Source organism: Somniosus microcephalus, chromosome 32 (genome assembly GCF_052327205.1).
Source record: "Somniosus microcephalus isolate GS21.2 chromosome 32, FLI_Smic_1.0, whole genome shotgun sequence".
Classification (NCBI taxonomy): domain Eukaryota; kingdom Metazoa; phylum Chordata; class Chondrichthyes; order Squaliformes; family Somniosidae; genus Somniosus; species Somniosus microcephalus.
The window spans coordinates 16,434,227-16,450,179 of record NC_141018.1 but is presented as its reverse complement, the minus strand read 5'-3'; the positions used below and the strand labels follow the sequence as shown (position 1 = coordinate 16,450,179).

Here is a 15,953-nt window from a genome sequence, read left to right as displayed (position 1 = left end):
TACTAGGTGGAGTTGGGGCTATAAATATAAGATGGTCACTAATAAATCCAAGAAAGAATTCAGGAGAAACTTCTTTATTCGGAGAGTGATGAGAATGTGGAACTCACTCCCACAGGGAGTGGCTGAGGTGAATAGCATAGATGCATTTAAGGGGAAGCTCGGTAAGTACATGAGGGAGAAAGGAATAGAAGGATATGGTGGTAGGGTGAGATGAAGTAAGGTGGGAGGAGGCTCGTGAGGAGCATAAGCTACCTCTAGGTCTAATCCAATTATGCCTTTGTCGAGGCCTTAATGCAAGACCCAAAGCAGATGTGAACTGTTGAGTCGATGCTGGTGCCAGATCATGGTGCTCCAGTGTGTCTTTGCTGGTTTTGATTGACAGCTCCATAACTAGAGACGGCCACACTGGGGATAAATATGATAGCTGGCTGCCATGGCTTTAGTTCACCTTATTCATGCATGTCTAACGCACTGCAACAAGATGGAGGTCTGTATTGGCTGAGGTGTGTTTCTGCAAAACTGTCAATGGAAGCTGCGAATCTTTAACCCATTTGTTATGTTGGACGCAGTGAACAATGAGAATTAAGATTTGCTAATGTATTGTTTGTATAAGCATGATCTACATGGTCCGGCAACGCCTCAATTTTAAAATTCTCATCCTTGTTTTCAAATCCATCCATGGCCTCACCTCTTCCTATCTCTGTAACCTCCTCCAGCCCGACAATCCTCTGAGATATCTGCGCTCCTCCAATTCTGGCCTGATTGCCTTTGCTCCACCATTGGGAGCCGTACCTACAGCAGCCGAGGACCTAACCTCTGAAATTCCCACCCTAAACCTCTCCACCTCTCTCCTCCTTTAAGACGTTTCTTAAAACCTACCTTTTTTGGTCATCTGTCCTAATATCTTCTTATTTGGCCCAGTGTCAAATTTTGTTTGATAACGTTCCTGTGGAGCGCCTTGGGATGTTTTACTATGCTAAAGGTGCTACATAAATGCAAGTTATTGTTGCCAGCATGGTGTTTTTCCACCTTTTTAGAGAGATTGGGAATACGCAGTGGTTACACACAAGAGAACATTGTTTAACCTGTGGCACCCTATCCCAGATACTTTGTGCACGAGGTTAAGTTACAGTTTATAGGGAGCACGGACTTGCCTCGAAGCTAACTTGGCTGTGAGCAGAGTATTGGGAAGTAGCCTGAATTGTAACACCGCCTATTGTTTTGGAATGTGTTTGGGGAAATGGCCACTTTAATCAATGCCAGTCCACTCTGACCAGGGAACATTACAGTGTTACCATATTTGTCCCAGATAATTGCAACATTATGCAATCACTACATCGTTTCTTCCCCCACCCTGTATTATTTCCATTGACTTCCTCCACGTTTCCAAAAATACAGTGTGTGGGGATTTCCTTGCAAGTAAACCCAGAAGCGAGTTGTATTTAAGTGGATACAGAAACTTGTTATCTTCACTATATAATGTATCGGCTCTGAACACTCTCTGACAACACTGATGCTGTGGAACGACCTGAGGTCTTGTGTTTGTGGGTACAGTTATTTAAAAATACACTTTCTTTCCCATGAGTTGAGCGCATTGTCTTTTCTTTCAGTACATTATAGAGTTTTACTTGGAACCAGTGTACTTGGTCACTGCCTTTGTCCCTTCCAATACGGCGAGCTTGGCCAGCTCCCCAGGCAACAGCTGGCGCACGGCTGTCTGGCCCTCCCTGGCACTGATGATCGAGAGCTTGTTGTAATAGGCCGGGCAGGAGGCTTCTCCCGAGATGCCCTCCAGTATCGTTCACAAGGGAGTTCATGATGCTCATGGCCTTGGACGAGATGCCAGTGTCGGGGTGAACCTGCTTCATCACGTTGTGGATGTTGATGGAGTAACTCTCCTTCCTCGACCTTCTCCGCTTCTTCTCGCCCTTTGCTAGTACTTTCGTCGAGGCTTTCTTCGTCCAGCATTTTCAAACTCAATTTCTGACACGCACCCACAGGTCTGGGTTGTCCTCTGGCACCTCATCCAAGTTCATGTGTGAGCCTAGAGCGTGAGTGTCGCACCAAGTCCCGTTCACCCATCGCCCCTGTGCTCGCTGACCTACCTTGGCTCCCGGTTAAACAACGCCTCGATTTTAAAATTCGCATCCTTGTTTTCAAATCCCTTCATTGGCCTCGCCCCTCCCTATCTCTAATCTCCAGCCCCATAGCCCTCCGAGATATCTGTGCTCCTCCAATTCTGGCCTCTTGCGCATCCCTGATTATAGTCGCTGAACCATTGGTGGCCGTGCCTTCAGCTGCCTAGGCCCTAAGCTCTGGAATTCCCTCCCTAAACCTCTCCGCCTCTCTACCTCTCCTCCTTTAAGACGCTCCTTAAAACCTACTTCTTTGACCAGGCTTTTGGTCACCTGCCCTAATATCTCCTTATGTGGCTCGGTGTCAAATTCTGTTTGATAATCGCTCCTGTGAAGCGCCTTGGGACGTTTTACTATGTTAAAGGCGCTGTATAAATGCAAGTTGTTGTTGGAAGGGTGGGATGGGTGTGTGTGCATGGTTGTGGGTGGGCATCATACCCGAGCTTGACCTTGTCACTTTCCAGTGTGACATAATTGGACCGCAGTCAGGAATGGAAACTTCCTGGGCAACGAGGCACTCGGACCAATCGTAGCTAAGATCCGCAGACGTCACACAATGAAAACCGCTTCCGTTTATATAATGTGGAAAACTGACAGTCCGACTGCGTTTTGCAGCAACATTCATGGTGCAGTTAGCAACAGATGTATTTTGTTGAAGAATTCCTTAGGATCAGGCTGTTACAGAGCCTGAACAGGGAGTGCTTTTTCAGCACTGCAGGCCCCTGGGGAATAGCCGAAAATGGAGCTAGCCGAAAATGGAGCTAGCCGGCTTTTATTTTAAAGGACACAAACTGTGCTCTAAATAGTGTAAAGAAAGATGTGTGGTCTACTGAATGACTGATTGATTGACTGTGTTAGCACACACCACAGGGAGTCTGAGAAACCATGACTGCTGTACAGGTATCCCCATTTCTGATGGTTAGAAATGATGTGACCGTTCAGTAGAACACACTTCCCCCTTAACAGGGAGTGCAGCTGACTGCGCTAAATCATTCGGTGTTTCCGAAATAATAAAATACCACCCTGATGCCTAACTGGTTAAGACAGTGAGCAACTGAGCCATGTAAATCAGGAAGATCCCAGGTTTGAGTTAGCTGATCTCAGAGTGGTGGCGGGGGAACTCCAGTTAGGCTGAGTGTGGAGGAAAAAAATGCCAGGGTTCCTGCTCCCTGATCGCTATCCAGCGTTCCCTGATATGTGTGGGCGTCTAGCAAGGACAGAATTGGACGTGGTTGTGATGCTTCCTGCAGTCAAATAGTCCGCAGGCATCGACTATCGATTAATGTGTCAGCCTCAGAGTCAGAAGGTTGTGGGTTCAGGTCGCACTCCAGGGATTTGAGCACAAAATCTGGGCTGAGGCATCAGTGCAGTGCTGAGGTAATGCTACACTGTCGAAATTGCTGTCTTTCGGATGAGACGTTAAACTAAAGCCCCTGTCTGCCCTCTCGGGTGGATACAAGATCCCATTGCACTGCTGGGGAGTGGGACTAACTGGATTGCTCTTCGAAAGAGCCGGCGCAGACTCGATGGGCTGAATGGCCTCCTGTGCTGTGCTATTGTATGATTCTACATAAGCCCACTTGAGTGACTGGTTGACTGGGCCCTTTGGACCATACCCAGCGAGGAGTTGATGACTTGGGAGGGGGGTGCGAGAAACTTGAAGGTCAATGATTGTACAGGAAACTCTCGATTTACCGGCACCTAAATAACCGGAAATCTCTGTTAACCGGCAAAATTCAGGAGTAGGTTCAGGTAAGTTTTACTTCATATTAGTGACCATTCCTGGATCTGTGGCTGTGTAACCGGGGTTCCTGCACTTGTTGCTAAGCAACAGGGATGCTTGGTCTGTGGCCGGGGTTCCTGCACCTGTTGCTAAGCAACAGGGAAGCCTGGATTTGTTGCTGTGTACGGAGCTCTCGTACCTTTTAACTATACCTCTCTGTAATCCGGACTTTTTGATAAACCAGCACCACGCCGGTCCCGTCGTTGCCGGATAAAAAAGAGTTCCCTGTATCTGCTTACTGCGACGTGAAGTTTGAAACCTTTTTTTTTGCAACTTGAAAGATATATTTATTTTTATTTTGTGAAGTTTTGTGCCCATCAAGATGAGGAATGTTAGCGCTGCAGAATTAAATCTTCCTATTTCAGTCAGTGTCAGCATCAAGCACAGAGCTCCCTCTGCTCTGTCCCAACAAGGTGCCTCAGCCCCAGCCTCAGAAGAACCCCAGTGTCGTACTGTATCCATTTCCCACACCAGCCATCCTGTGGCCTCTGAGTGTGATTGCCACAATTACATTAACAACTATTTGCATTTATATATTGCCTTTAACACAGTAAGCCTCCCAAGGCACTTCACAGGAGTGTAATCAAAAAAAAAAATGTGACACTGAGCCACAAAAGGAGATACAGGAAACTTTCTGGTATCCGGCACTGACGGGACCGAGCTGGTGCCGTTAGATCAAAACTGCTGTATAAACCAGCGCTAATGTTAAAACATACGGAGCTTTTCAGCTCCGTGTGAATCAACAAACCCTGTTGCTTAGCAACAGCTTCAAAACAGTCGGCCGCAGCTGCAAGCGTCTCTAGCTGAAGCTGTTACTTAGCTACAGACCTTGCAGAGCCTGACTGGGAAAAAAAAAAGCAACGAGAAGTAAAAAAACTTATAGAAAACGGCTCCTGAATTTTGCCGGTAGATCGAGCTTTCCGGACTTTTAACCTCCGGTTAAACGAAAGTTTCCTGTATTAGGACTAGAAGCTTGGTTGAAGAGCTAGGTTTTAAGAAACATCTTAAAGGAGAGTGAGGTAGAGGACGGAGAGGTTTAGGGAAGGAATTTCGGAGCTTGGGGCCTCGGCAGCTGAAGGCTCGGCCACCAATGGTGGAGCGAAGGAAATCGAGTGTTATTTCAGGGCCCTTACAGCCAGCTTGAGGGACTTTCATCCCATCTGTCAGGGCTGGATGTGAGTCCAGGTGTCCAGGTCCCAGAGCTGGAAGGCCAGGGTCTAACCCGCTGCGTCACCCACTTCCCCGGCTCATTTGCTTTTCATCACAGTGGGAATAAACTGTGTCGACGGCAGTGCCCGTCACAAGCGACCGTTGCCCCTTGGTGAGGTCTCGCGTGGCGTGGGTGACGTGCCGTGTGACCAGCCCTCGGCTTAGAACAGTCCGAAACTCATCAGCTGGCTGCTCTTTACAATCCGAGCACCTGATGCACTTTAGTCTGGACATTCATTGATTTAAAAATGTTGAGGGTATTGTGTGGTGGGAAGAGGTTGCAGAACTTTGCATTCACGCTATCTAATCACCCAGCAGATATTACGTAGAATTACATGGAATTTACAGCACAGAAACAGGCCATTTGGCTCAACAGGTCAGTGTTTATGCTCCACATGAACCTCCTCCCGCTCTACTTCATCTAACCCAGCATAACCTTCTATTCCTTTCTCCCTCATGTGCTTATCTAGCTTCCCCCTTCAATGTATCTCATGTTTTTTGCCTCAACCACTCCCTGTGATAGCGAGTTCCACATTCTCACCACTCTGTGTAAAGAACTTTTTCCTGAATTCCCTATTGGATTTATTAGTCACAATCTTCTATTTATGGTCCCTAGTTTTGGACTCTGGGGCCCAAGCAGGATGTCACGGCGGAAGACTTGGCACAGTTGCCGGCCTTCGCTGCCAATCTACGAGACTGCTGGTTTTGTGCCCTGATTTGCCAACACTCCAAGATGGCTTAAAAGCTGGGAAAATGAGTTCCAACGTCATTTGAACAGGGCTATTGAGTGACTGCAGTGCTGTTCCACCAGCTTTCTTGGCATCTCTGAAGTAAGAATGCAGTGTTCTTCTGCTGGTCTCTGAACTGGGAGCCCAATACTTTACTATTAGCTCTGTCTGTCACTGAATTCAAAGTACAATGCTTTCCTACTAGCTGTATGGTACCAGGGATGAGGGGCTTCAGTTATGTGGAGAGACTGGGGTTGTTCTCCTTGGAGCAGAGAAGGAGATTTGATAGAGGTGTTCAAAATCATGAACGGTTTTGGTTAGAGAAATAAGGAGAAAGTATTTCCAGTGGCTGAAGGGTTGGTAACCAGAGGACACAGATTTAAGGTGATTGGCAAAAAAGAAAAGGTGATACGAGGAAACATTATTTTACACAGCGAATTGTTATGATCTGGGATGCACTGCCCAAAAGGGCGGTGGAAGCAGATTCAGTAGTAACTTGAAAAGGGGAATTGGATGAATAGTTGAAGGGAAAAATTTACTGGGCTATGGGGAAAGAGCAGGGGGGAGTGGGATTAATTGGCTAGCTCTACCAAAGAGCCGGCACAGGCACGTTGGGCCGAATGACGACCTTCTGTGCTGTATTGTTCTCCGATTCCATGATCTGGGAATCCAGCTCTGACTCACCACTACTTCTGGTCTCTGGATGGGCAGGAAGGTTAGGGTTAGAGGTTTCATCACACGAACTCTAACGGCCCCGCGATCCCCGCATTGGCCGCCCGACGCACCCATCAACATGGCTCAGCGCCTTCCCAGGCCAATTGGAAAGCGAGTAGATTCTTTGTTACCTGATTGGATGATTCTTGACTGTTAATCAAACTGCCTTTTTTCCTTCGACTCTCAACATTTTTATAACTAATAACTGAAAGTGTCAAAGAAAATGAAGAACATACATTTTTTTTAATGCCTTTATAATTTTTCTCCTGGGTTGCTGGCAGTAGTGTCTGGGAGATGAATCGTCAATTCCTGGAGACTCCAGGACAATTCTGGGTGGTTGACAACCCGAAGTCCTTCAAGCACTTGAAGTGCCGTGACCTGCAAGGCTACGGACCAAGAGCTGGAAAGTGGGATTAGGCTGGATCGCTCTTTGTCGGCCGGCACAGACACTTCTGTGCTGTAAATTTCTAATGAAGTCTGGTGCGCTCCTACGAGTCTCTGAATTGGCTGTCTGCGGGTGAGGTAGTGCAGTCTTCAAGTGTCTCTGTAACCCTCATTATTTCCTTCCTCCCCTTGAAGGACTTGATATTTATTGATTGAAACATTCCCTCGATGGAAGGCCAAGTGTGAATGTTAGTCAAGCATGGACTTCATAGTTCTAGTCTCCCCATTGTGTGTCTAGTGCTCTAGCACTATAGTCGCAGGGCCACCCATCCTGAAACTGTGATCTGATGGCAATTTGCCATCTTTATTTCTCAGCTGGCTGCTCGTGGGTTGGAGGATAGTTATTTTATTTACAGATTTTGAAGCCTTTGAATCTAAGCCGGCAACAAGAATGGCATTAGAAGTATTTTTTAATTAAAAGTTAGAGTCCTAGTGTTAACGTGTGTTTAACTTTCTTCTCCCCGCAGATGGACTCCCCTGCCTCCACCCCAGCCCCTCCACCCCTTCACCTCCTGCCTCCCGTCAACAGTGGCGTTGCGTCCCCAGTGGAGCAGATCATGGTCCGCACGCGCTCGATCGCGGTCAATACCTGCGATGTTGGACTCGCGACAGAGCCCGAGTGCCTAGGCCCCTGTGAACCAGGGACAAGTGTCAACCTCGAAGGGATTGTCTGGCAGGAAACGGAAGACGGTAAGAAAATACGTACGAGCTTTCTTGCCGTTTAGAGCGTTCGGTTTAATTAAAAGAACCTGCAATCTCTGATCTGTGGGGGGTGGTGGGAACTACAGTCAAGCAGGTTATGGCTTGCAGACATTTAAGAAGAAAAATTAGACAAGCTGTATTGTATCTTTAAAAATGATCAAACTTTTTAGTGGCTTGATATCCAGAGTCTGCCTGACCAATGTGCTAAAATGCAGCTGAGTGTGTTATACCCTTTTGAATTTTATATATGGCACATCGATTTTATTGACCATTATTGCCGGGGTGACCATTTGGACTGTGGTCTCCAAACAGCCAGCCGATCCCGTCCTGCATTTGGATAATACCAGGCAAACCTAGATTTGTATTTATTATTTTATTTTTCAATGCTCAGACTAAAGATTCCGCTTGTTCCTTCAGTGAAAGCGGCCTTAGTTGGGCCATGTTTATGATGTGTGTCCTCTTTGAAGTGACTCTTACAGAATACCAATGCAGAAGACTAGGAAACGAACCAAAAGAGGGAATGCATTTCTTTAAAAGCAGTATATGCGCAGTAAGGCGCGGAACAGGAACCCGCGAGGGTTGTAGGTTTGCGGCATAGCTGATGAAACGCAGACGGTCGTGCTGTGCGTGGCACTGTTGGCATGTGCCTCAGGCGGAGCTTTGAACCTTGTTTCTCACCAGCTGCTGAAGTGAATGAGCTTTGGCTCCTGAAAACCTCCTGATGAAGGTAAAAGTTAAAACCCACTCGTGTCACAATCCAATGGAAAACATTCTTACCGAGTGTTATTTTTGACAGCTGAAGAAAAGAAAGAAAGAACTTGCATTTATATAGTGCCTTTCACAACCTCAGGATGTCCGAAAGTGCTTTGCAGCCAATGAAGTGGAGTCACTGTTGTAATGTAGGAAATGTGGCAGCCAATTTGCACACAGCAAGCTCCCACAAACAGCAATGTGATGATCTGTTTTAGCGATGTTGGTTGAGGAGTGGGCACTGGGGAGAACTCCCCTGCTCTTCTTCGTAATTGTGCCATGCGATCTTTTACGTCCACCCGAGAGGGTAGACGGGGTCTCGGTTTCACATCTGACCTGAAAGATGGATGATGGTGTTGCTTTGTTCTGCTTATTTTCTTCCACTGAATGTGGTTCTTTAACTGATACATTGCAGAGTAGTGGAGCCGCCATTGTTGGTGAAAGGTGTCCCGCTCGCGTGTTGCGAAGCTGCTCTGGCCTGCTGCTTAACAGGATGGTAAGACACAAGTTCGCACTGGCTGAGTTGCTGATCTGAGTTGTGCTATTGTGAGAAGTTGGTGAGTGGCTGTCCGGTACTCCTCTTGCACGTGGATAGTGGGAAATTTGGAAGGAATATTCGCTCTCCCTTGTGGTCAACAACACCTCTGAGCTGATGGTTTTAGGAGGACACTGCCTTTGGAGCAGTCGCCTCTTTGTCTGGGGAAACCACAAACGTGGAGGGAAATAAATGCCCTGGACTGAAGCACTGGTCTAAGTTGGTGTGTGATTGAAGTTGTTAGTTGTTACTGGGACCCCAATGGGCCAAATTTAATCTGCTTTATTTTAATGACATACAGGAAACTCTCTGGTATCCGGCACCGACGGGACCAGGGTGGCGCCGGTTGATTAAAAATTCCGGATGACGGAGCGGGTTATCTACCGAGGCTGTTTTTAACAAACAAAAATTAAAAAAATCAAGAAATGTGCAGTATACAGTAATTGGGTACTCACCTACAGAATGTTGTGTTAAATGGATGGTGGAAGATGCTTGATTAAGTGCAGTACTGCCAGAGACTACCGGCAGCGCGGGAGAGTCAGACTCCTGTTATTGAGGTGTTCGGACTTCCGACAGCGCCAAGAAGCCGAGTAGTGGCAGTTTGGAGAACTACCCCCACTGACTAACTCGGCCACCGCGGGAGACTCGGACTCGGCCACATTTCTGGTTATTGAGGTGTTGTTTTCGGAGTATGAATTTTGACGGTTAATAGAGAATTGTGGATATTTAGGTGCCGTTTAAACGAGAGTTTCCTGTATATTGGAGTTTGAAACAGAAGAGTTGAGAATAGGGGCAGTGGTACGACAAGCTTCAGGCAGATTAATGGCCTCAACATTATGAACGATTGCGGTGGGCAGAGGCAGCTCCTGCTGCTTCTGTGGTCACTGGCGCACAACTTTATAATGCTGCATTAGACAGTTCCATCAGAATGTCTAATCTAACTAGCAGATCTGAAGAATAAAATGCACTTAGGACAACTAAGAGACGGTAATGAGTTTAGATTTCTCCCTTTGTAACATTCAGGATGTGACCCAAGAGTAGGTTACATCTCCCCTTTAAGCAACACTGCACCTTTAATGTTCAGTTGTTACTGGGCTGTTGTGTAGTGAGAAGAAAGATATCAGGGTTTGGATTTGTGGCGCTTGGAGGTTAATCCTAATTTGGGTTTGATCCTATTGGAGTTAAGCTTCAGTATGCCCTGGCTAGGCCCCAGCTGGAGTATTGTGTCCAATTCTGGGCACCACACTTTAGGAAGGATGTAAAGGCCTTGGAGAGGATGCAGAAGAGATTTACAAGAATGGTACCAGGGATGAGAGACTTCATTTCTCCCATTTTTCATGCTGTATAATTTTGTCATTCCCATTTGTAACATTTTATCTTTCCTGCCTCTTACCTTAGCACAGAATATTCCTTCAATTCCTTCCTTCCCTCCCCCCCCCCCCCCCCCCTGTCTCTGCACGCGCTTAAAATCTGTTACATCTCCAGCTTTTTCCAGTTCTGATGAAGGGTCCCAGACCTGAACCGTTACCTCTTGTTTCTCTCTCCACGGATGCTGCCTGGCCTGCTGAGTGTTTCCAGCATTTTCTGTTGTTATTTCATGAGGGACTTCAGTTATGTGGAGAGACTTGAGAAGCTGGGGTTGTTCTCCTTAAAGCAGAGAAAGTTGAGGGGAGATTTAATAGAGGTGTTCAAAATGATGAGGGGTTTTGATAGAGTAAATAAGGAGAAACTGTTTCCACCGACAGGAGGGTCGGTAACCAGAGGACACAGATTTAGGATAATTGGCAAAAGAACCAGCGAAGAGTTGAGAATTTTTTTTATGCAGCGAGTTATGATCTGGAATGCTCTGCTTGAAAGGGCGGTGGAAGCAGATTCAATCGTAACTGTCAAAAAGGAATTGGATAAATACTTAAAAAGGAAAAATGTGCAGGGCTATGGGGAAAGGGCAGGGGAGTGGGACTACTGGAAACTTTTTTTTTATCCAGCACCGACGGGATCAGCGTGGTGCCGGTTTATCAAAAAGTCTGGATTACAGAGAGTTATAGTTAAAAGGTACGCGAGCTCGTACACAGCAACAAATCCAGGCTTCCCTGTTGTTTAGCAACAGCTGCAAGAAGCCTGGCCACAGACTAAGCGTCCCCGTTGCTTAGCAACAAGTGCAGAAACCCCCGATTACACAGCCAGGAATCAAGAAACGGCCACTAATATGAAGAAAAACTTAACTGAACCTACTCCTGAATTTTGCTGGTTAACCGAGATTTCCGGCTGTTTGGGTGCCGGTAAATCGAGAGTTTCCTGTAATTGGATAGCTCCTTCAGAGAGCCAGCACAGGGTCGATGGGCCGAATGGCCTCCTTCTGTGATCACTCCATTCTCACACCTAACCTGCTTTGTATTTTTTTTGTGTGTGGGAGGCACATTTGGAGAAATGATGAGTGCCGAGTGGGGTTGGGGGGCTGTAACTCTGAACAGGAATGTGGCCTGTTGACTTGAAATAACTGGAGAGGAATGGGCAGAGGGCTTCGCCAGCAAGTAGACTAGACCAGAGAGGAAGAGGAAGGCTGCATTGTGCATCGTGCTTTTGCTATTTTGAATGCTGTTCAACTTTTGCTGCGCTCGTTAAAACAGGCGGGATTTAGTTATGATCATGGAGCGTTTCTCTGCGAGACTGAATAAGGAGCAGCCGAGATTTGGGAGGGAGCTCCCAGAGATTAATGAGTGGGCCAAGGCTGGAAGTGTGTTTTGAGTTTCACAGTGATAATTTCCACTCGCTCGCAGTATTTAGAATGCATTACTCTGATTGGCTGGACTCTGCAGGTTGAAGCTTGTTCCAGGATTTCCTTGTAAAATGCCTTTAAATGGTAACGTGCGTCAACCAGTCCCTCGGTTCAGTGGCAAGTAAAAGCTCTGAGCCGCACACACATTTTAAACTGCAGTGTCAAGTGAAACTGGGGCTCTTTCCATGGAACAAAGGAGGTTAAGGAGAGATCTGATTAAAAATTTCTCAGAATTATTTGTTTTGATCAGGTATATTGGGAAAAATCCCTGCCCATTGGTTGGTGAGTCAGCAGCTGGGTGACCTATTTTAAGATGACACAAAGGAAGAGGTTGAGAGAGAATTGTTTTTAAATAAAGCTGTTGGAACGTGGATTGCCCGACAGAATCCATGATCGCATTTAAAGGGAAGTGGATCAACATTTGAACAGGAAAAAATTGAACAAGTATGGGGAAAGGGCAGGGTAACGGGATTGAATGGAGAGCTCTTTCCGAAAGCTGGCACCGGTACGATGGACCGAATGGCCTCCCCCTGTGCCGTAAAATTCTACACTTCTGTTCTGTGACAGACTAGAAAGAGCAGGGTACTGACAGCTGATACCAACGGCATGGTTGGGGAGCATGGAGGGGCTGAGACGAGGAGATCTTTTGAGGGTAATGGTGCTGATGGCTATAGTGCTTTGCCATACTAATCTGCTACTCAGAGTTGTGAACTCCCAGTGACCTGTTTTCTTTACTGAGAAGCAGTGTGTTGATGGATGATCTTTTTTTTAAGCACTTGGCAGCTTCAAGTTTAACTTGTTCAATGGCGCTGAGCAGCCTTACGGCTGCTTCAGTAAACGACCTCGAGAGTCTCCTGCTGCTGGAAATATTGGTGCAGACTTGTGAACCTCTACCACCTCCCGGGAATGGGCAATCCTTCGCCACATGGAAGAGATAGGGTGTCCTGTGTACTCCAGAAGAGGGCGGGGCGTACGCGCACACGTACGTACTGTACGCGCACACGTTCGTACGCACACACTGGCGTACGCGCATGTACGTACGCACATACGGGCGTACGCGCACACACGTACGCGCGTGCGCGCACACTCCAACAAAAGAAAGTGAAAAGATGGACGGCTGTGGTGTCCATGAGAAGTATGGGCGTGTAGTTGCTCTGAGAGCTAGAGCTCTGTGTGCAGGAGAGAGAGTGGAAAAGGGGAACATGGCGAGATTTTGCACAGAGAAGAGACAGCAAATGCTGATTAGCTGGACATGTTGTTTTGTATGACGGGGAGAAGCTTATAACGGGATGTCTAGTTTGGCCATCCGTTCGATGGCCTCCTGAGTTGTCGAGTGGAGAGTGAGGCGCCTCCCGCAACAGATCTCAGTGGGCGGGTTGATGCGATGTGTTCCACGGGTTGGGACTCGGGGCCACAGTCACACTTTGGGTCGTCCCTCATCTTCCACATGTGGAGCAGGTGGCTGCACCGTCCACGCCCTGCGCGGATTGGGTTGAGCGCCGTCCACTGTCTCCAAGGGAGGTCGAAGCCAGGGACCTCTGCTGTTGGCTCAGTGATTGAGGTGTTGTGGGACGCATGCAACATAAAGACCCGATTCTGTCCATCTGGAGAGTGGGTCAATACCAGCTGCATGACTATTGGCTGCTGGTTCCCAGAATGGCCGGTGTGATTGTAAACACTTCTGCGGTGGGTTTTTTAAGTCTTCGTGAATGGGAAGGTCAATGTTGCTCATGATTTTTTCCATCTCCGAGTATGGTGGCGTCGTGGCAAATGGCAGGCGGGGCAGTGTGGGCCAGCATTGGGAGCCACTTATTTGGCGTGTACATCATTCGCAAGTATGCTTTTCGGACACAGTAACATAACATTGTTCATTTAATAAAATTCTTCATCCATCACGCGGTTCCGGAGCGTGGTCTGGGCTTATTGTAGCTCATGATGCTACCTGTACCCTTTTTGCTGATGGCTATTTACAATGCTCCATGGGTAAGTGCAGCAAAATTGCTCAAGATTCAGTAGATTTCTTTTTTTATGGTAACTCTCTTCTTGTGGAGAAGAACAGGGATTTCATTAGACTCTGGCAATCCTGTGCATTAAAAGTGAGGCAGCTCCAAACTTGGCCAGGATTCATACTCCAGCATAATAGGATATTTTCTGATCCTGCTACTTTGGGGCCAGGAATTTGGAGCAGTGAGCATAATGCTGGGCTAATCCCATGGGATTTCCTGAGATCGGCACTAATTAAATGTACATCCTGCCCATATTGGGCCTGCTGCTAAATGGGAGCTCGCCAAAGGGTGGGAATTATGAATATCAACATGGAAAACTTAAAGGGATATGGCCACTCAGAGCTAAATGGCTGTATGTGGGGGTCATAAATTATTTCGGCCTTTTCAAAGGCTTATGGGGCAAACGTAATGGCTGGAAAAACCCGAGGGAAGGCAGAATATACGTGGAAGCATGTCTGTGAGCGAGTGATGGAGCGATGCAGGACCTGAAGCTCTAGTTTGATGGAAGCTGAATAAAGGTTGCTGCACCATGAGGCGGATGTGAGCGCCGTTCCGTTTGGTTCTCCAGGGCACGGTCTCCACGGGAGCCTGGCAGGAGATGATGGCAAGACGAGTTGGTGGAGCAGGGGCCCTTGACTGCCATCGTCGCTGGCAGTGCCATCCAGATACTGCAAGTTGACTGCAGGCGTCCTTGCAGCAGATGGCACAGATCTTCAGCTTTGCCTCCCTGCTGACCCAGAGCCTGCGGAGGCAGTTGTCATTGGTGCGCTGTGGCCTGCAGATTCGGGTGGTGGCTGCGGGCAGTTTGGCTCTGCTGCCTTCTGATCTCCCTGGCATGACTTCTTTCATCTTGTATCACCATGAACCTTGAAAAACTGGAATTGGAGCATTTCGAAACCAACACCCATCACTAATTGGAGCTTAGCTGGCTGACCGCCTGGGACCTTTGACTTGTATGAATGTCGATCCCTGATCTCCCGTGAAAGCTTGTACTGCAAGAGCACCTTTTTCACATTCCCCTCATTTTTTCAGCTCTTCCCGTTCTGCTGAAGCCTTGTAAATGCTTCAATTAGAATTGGTTTTCCAGTGAATTAGCAGGCAATATTCAGCTGATTTAAATTCCACCTAATCATAGCATTAGGCAGAAAAAAATGGCATGTGTTTCTTAAAAATAGCTACAGAAAAGAAATTAATAGGAGAACCCGTACTAAAATTGCAAGCTGCTGGGCTGGGTACAACCATTAACTGTGACCAAGCCTTCAATCTGCCGAGGGAAGGAGCAGGCCACGTTAAGTGCAGTTTGCCCAGTGGGGAAGTGAAATTAATGCACAGAGCTTCAAATATCAGGGCGCGCTGACAGCCAGCACTGGCGTTAGTAATGTTAACACTCTTGCTGAGATAAGATTACTGCATCGATAGCAAGCTCCAAACACTGCACTCTCAGACACTTGGAAAACCGTAGTCATCCACTTGAGCCTGTGTTTTGTTTCCAACTGCAGCGTGAGCTGTGAGCACATGTGGTTAACACTAACCTCAAAGTCCTGGAATGGTTCACACCAGCAAGTGGAGGCTTTTCACATGGACTTAATTTGTGTAAATTGGACCCAGGGAGATTTAAGCAGCTGGATTTGTTTATGGCTGTCTGCAGTGTTCAATATTCAACCCACTGAGAATGTGTCAGGACAATCTCTCTCTCTCTCTCTCTCTCTCTCTCTCTCCTCTCCCCCGGTTCCAGGGGCGACTGCGTTGAGATTGGGCAAACTCGCTTTGCGTGGCAGTTACTCCTTTAGGTCTGGCCTTGGCTCCATTCTGGTGGTAAAATTATAAATAAAGCAATAACTCACAGAAACCTCGCCCCCCCCCCCCCCCCATACCACCCTTCACACAGCACCATGCAGTTGCCCCCCTCCCCTCAGAGGGCCAAACCCACAGCAGCACCCAATTTCCACCACCCCACCCCCCCAGTGACCCTGAGTGGTTTGCACTCCCAAGCCAGCCAGTTTAGACTTTAATGCGAGCTCTGTCGTACACTATTAGCATATTGAGGGCAAGGTTCAGCGAAGTTGAATTGTGCAAATGGGAAATGAGAACTCTTTAATGTGACAGTCATAGCTATCAGCTTACAACCTCCTGACAACACTCAAAAACAGCAAATCTGGCAGCTCCCCATC

General features: G+C 47.4%; 1 protein-coding gene across 9 annotated transcripts in view; it reads left to right on the top strand.

The window, feature by feature from the left end:
• Window positions 1-15,953, top strand: part of LOC147097295 (zinc finger protein 609-like) — a 192,062-nt gene that overhangs the window by 98,968 nt on the left and 77,141 nt on the right. For all 9 annotated transcript variants that reach the window (XM_085972143.1, XM_085972139.1, XM_085972140.1 and 6 more), the window contains one exon: window positions 7,481-7,703. In XM_085972143.1, the coding sequence (XP_085828269.1) occupies window positions 7,481-7,703 (223 nt within the window). The remainder of the gene's footprint in view (window positions 1-7,480; window positions 7,704-15,953) is intronic.